The sequence below is a fragment of the Etheostoma spectabile genome, chromosome 19, assembly GCF_008692095.1.
Source record: "Etheostoma spectabile isolate EspeVRDwgs_2016 chromosome 19, UIUC_Espe_1.0, whole genome shotgun sequence".
Taxonomy (NCBI): Eukaryota; Metazoa; Chordata; class Actinopteri; order Perciformes; family Percidae; genus Etheostoma; species Etheostoma spectabile.
The window spans coordinates 17139464-17143799 of record NC_045751.1 but is presented as its reverse complement, the minus strand read 5'-3'; the positions used below and the strand labels follow the sequence as shown (position 1 = coordinate 17143799).

Below are 4336 nucleotides of genomic sequence, written 5' to 3'. Positions count from 1 at the left end.
ACTCCAAGTCTTCCAGAGTCGCGGCTAAAGCCGATTGGAAAGGCCGCTGTTTGCCAGCAGCAGCAGCCATCTTCTTTGTTCTCAAGTAGCAGGGAATTAGCGCAGAAACGTCGAAGCTCTGGCGTTCTTACGTTAAGCCCGCCCTCCAACTCTATACACGATGTGATTGCCCTGACTAGAATTTGGTTTTTATCCAGCTGGCAAGCCAACAGAGAGTTGCTAGACTGACCCTGGCTGCACATTACATTTGTTGCCGCTAGGGTGCGTCTAGATTTCTAGGCTAAGTTTGACAATGTTTCTGTTTCTCACCCTACATTAAATGTCCATTCTCTCTCTCTCTCTCTTTCTCTCTGTCTCTCTCTCTCTCTCTGTCTCTCTCTCTCTCTCTCTCTGTTCCTTCCTCTGTTTCTGTTGCCAGGTCCTCATTCCTGCCATCCACATTCACCTGACCAGTGCTAAGAACTGCTGTGCCAACCGCTGTGGGGTGAGTGTGTACAGTATGTCTGTCTGACTGAAATGTCGCCATTTGTCTATACGTTTGTCTAATGTAACACGTTAACCCCATCATAATGTTTTATTTTTTATATATAAAGGACAACACATTAATTGATATTTCAGTAAATACGCTTGTGTTAGACAGCCGGCTAATTTTCAACTGTAGTCCTTTGGCCAGATGTTTTGAGACCAGAGCAACAGAAAACAGAAAACAGTAGTACAGGTTCAAATGTACAGACAAGTCATTACAGGGTTTCCGTGGGGTCTTAAAAAGTTAAAAAGTTAAAAATCTAAATATCAGGCCTTAAAAAGTTACATTTGCTAGTATGGTGTTCTAGGTCTTAAATAATTTTAAATAGGTCTTTATTTTTCTACGTCATGCAACTCTACTTCTAATGCTCAGTTTTTTATTTATTCCGTGGTTTTTTAGTTTTGTATTTCGCTTGTCCAAGGATAATTTCGTTGTATTATGACTACAAATGAGACCATCATGCAACTTATAGTGCAGCCAATCAGCTTTTGTGTTTTTGGCGCGAGGCTTTCTCTGATTGCACCACAGACATAAAACAGATTTTATTCTTCCGCTTTGAGGAAGTGTTTAGTGATGCTTGGCTTGATGAACTAAAACTTTAGCGCCTTAGTTGATGTTGTGATGAAGCTTTTAAATTTCATCCATAATGGATAAAATTTGATTTTTCACACTGTAGTGAAAAAAAATGGAAGCCAGTGGCTGCTTTACGCATTTGGTAATTGCTAGCAGTCATGGAAATTTGATGTAACTTATAAGGTCAACGTGTTGCATAAAAATATGTCACAAAAGGAGAAAAAAAAACTGCAAACACACCACTACCAAAAAGACATATAGCTAATGTTGCCGTTAAAAATACAAGAAGAAAAATACAGGGCTAAAAAAAGTGGCATAAAAATACCTGCCTACATACTCACTGCCTTTGGATATTAGAATGGCAAGCTCTCTCTGTATTTCTCAAAGGAAATTAAAAAGCTATGTTTTAATCTGGCCTTTTAATTTGGAGTGATGTTATAGCATTATTTCATACGACTGAATCATCTGTTTTACATGATTTTAACCCTGGGGTTTATTTTACAAAGTTGGATTTATTTGTTAATTTTCAACACTTTATTGTCCTGTTGTTGTATTTTGTAATTTTTAGTCTTGCTTGATCTTTTGTTTTTGTCTGTTTTGTTGCATCTGTGGTTTAATGTTGTTCTGTGAAGCATTTTGGGCTTGCATGAAAGGTAATTTATAAAGTGGAGATGAGTTAAAAGTGTCGAATCTCCAAAACGTCGGCATGCAGCTTCAGTGTCACGATTGAATCTGTCCCTCCAGCACTGACTCCACTGTGTGTGTGTGTGTGTGTGTGCTCCATGTAGATGTTCCTGTCCATTGGTTTTGCAGCAGTTGGCGTGCTGGGGGCCGTGTACAGTCTGAGTGCTGCTTCCCTGGGCCTTGCTAACGGGCCAACGTGCTACTTTATCAACATGCAGAACTCCATTGCAAATTGGGGGACGCCCTTTGCTAACAGGTACGCAGGCAGTCTACATGAATAGACATTATACATGTAATGAGAACTGCATTTATAAAAGAACGCTTCAAAGTCAATGTAATGTTCTATCAGGGACGTGCACAGACATTTGGAGGGCCATTGCTCTAACCTGGAAAAACAAGGCAACCCAGCTGAAGCTGGTGGCAAAAAATGTACAAAATATTGGAGTATATGGCAATTTTTATTTGATTTAACTTACTAACTACTAATATTGATGCACAACAGCAACAAAAGAAGACAAAAAAAGATAAGTCTATTCTGTCTCTGTCTCTATAGGGGCACCTCAGCCAAATGGGGCAAATAGCCCAAAGCTGTGCATGACCCTGTGTTCCACTGTATGTTCGCTTGCACCACTAAATGTCGTCCTTTCCAGCTCCGGGAGCTACCTGTCTGAAAAAGACACATGGGCTTGGTGTATACGTCCAAAGAACGTGGTTGAATTCAACTTGGGCCTGTTCTCCACTCTGCTGGTGGCAGCATGCTTGGAGCTCGCCTTGTGTCTCATCCAGATGGTCAACGGACTCTTTGGATGTATCTGTGGCACCTGTGGCAAAAAGGTGAGACCGGAGCAGACTACACCCCTTTCACACCGATGGCTCAACCAGTTAAGTTTAGGCACCAAAATGACAAATAAGATTGTGGTTTGAATTAAAACATTGGTTCCCTTAAGTAGTACTCGCGGGACATTTGTACATAGCAACAGCTGCAGACAGGAGATAGCATGGTAGATAAGAAGAAAGATAGCAGCAACATTTCCTGCTGCTGCTACCTTCACATTAAAAAATGCTCTGCGCATATTAAGTGCCATGAGGTTAGTAGACTCACTTCATCTTTAAAACATTAGATGGTGGCTATCAATATGAAAGACAACAACATTTTTGTTCATGGCTACTTGCACCTAAACAAGCTTCAGTGAGATTTGATGTAAACTGTTTTTTTAGTGTCATCTTTAAAAAAATGCAAAAGCTTCCGAAACTAGTGGTGGGTCTCACTCTGCTACTGAACTATGCAATGTGTGTCTGAACAAGTGTTGCACAATTAATCGCAATTGTACTGAAATTGCAATATGCACAAGTGCAAGATCCAAATCGCAGGAGTGCGCAATATGTGTGTATAACCATTCTGAATTAAGTATTGTGCTAATCGTATTCTAAAGTCTAAAAAAAGAATCTTTGTTTGGTACAGATCCTCGCAAAAATCCCACTATAATCGTTTACATTTTTTAAAAACAGAACGATAATACAAAAATGATCAATCCCTCCAATATCGCGATCGAAAAGTAAGGCAAAAATAATGTCAATTAAATATTTTCCTCATATCGTGCAGCCCTAGTAAGAACTGTGTTCCAGGTGGTTGAAGCAACTGTGTCTCTTTCTTCTCTCAGGAATAAGATGAACTACAGCACACCATGACTTCTTGAAGAAGAAACGACAGGGATCATCATCATCATCGCCATCAACTCTGTCATTATCCACGTCATCATCACCCATTTTCCTAATCTGCTGCGCCGGGGGGTGATGAGATAGAGGCGGAGAGTCGGAAGGATTCAAGAGGAATGACTGGGATTATATCCATGATCTATTGCACTGTTTTCAGATACACTGATCGAAGACTGTAGATGGAAAAACGGATGTATGCTGTATTTATCTGTTAACTTGTACATTTAAAATATTTTGTAACAAATCTTTGAACATGGGCTCACAGAGAACAGAAACATGATTTAACAGAGGCTAAACCTGGACTGTCTGAGGCAGAAATTCATCAAACATACATCCAAAGATTGTCATAACAAATTGTCATCTATTTTTACTATTTTCAAAGTTTTCAGGCTTTCTGTAGTTTCTTCAAATCCCTTTTTGAAAACATTCCTTAACTCATGTGCTTGAAATGAGTTAAACAAAGTCTTAGGTTCACAAAAGTATTGCAATACATGAATCAAATAGTAGATATATGTTCATTAACAGTATATGAAACAAATGTCCAGTGGAATGTGAATAAATATTTACCTAAAAACAGTACAATGTTGAGGTCCTTGATTCTGCCATTGTGTTTCAGCCAAATATAATCAAAACTGGGAAAAAACTAAAACGCATTAAAGCGAACATTCATCCACAGTGGGACGTACGTAGACAAAAAAGAATTTAACAACAATACCAATAGTTAAAAAATGAAATAAAATAACACAAACTATCAACAAACAGGCAAGACTATTACATAAAATTCACACATTAATAATAATAATAATAATACATTTTATTTAAAGACGCCTTTCTTGG

The 4336-nt window shown here is 38.7% G+C and overlaps 1 protein-coding gene across 1 annotated transcript in view; it reads left to right on the top strand.

Moving 5' to 3' along the window:
• tm4sf21b (transmembrane 4 L six family member 21b) overlaps positions 1-4075 on the top strand; it is a 7986-nt gene extending 3911 nt beyond the window's left edge. The window contains exons 2-5 of the mRNA XM_032544498.1: positions 419-484; positions 1888-2039; positions 2434-2617; positions 3445-4075. Of these exons, the coding sequence (XP_032400389.1) occupies positions 419-484; positions 1888-2039; positions 2434-2617; positions 3445-3450 (408 nt within the window). The 3' untranslated portion in view covers positions 3451-4075. The remainder of the gene's footprint in view (positions 1-418; positions 485-1887; positions 2040-2433; positions 2618-3444) is intronic.
• Positions 4076-4336: the final 261 nt, after the last annotated feature.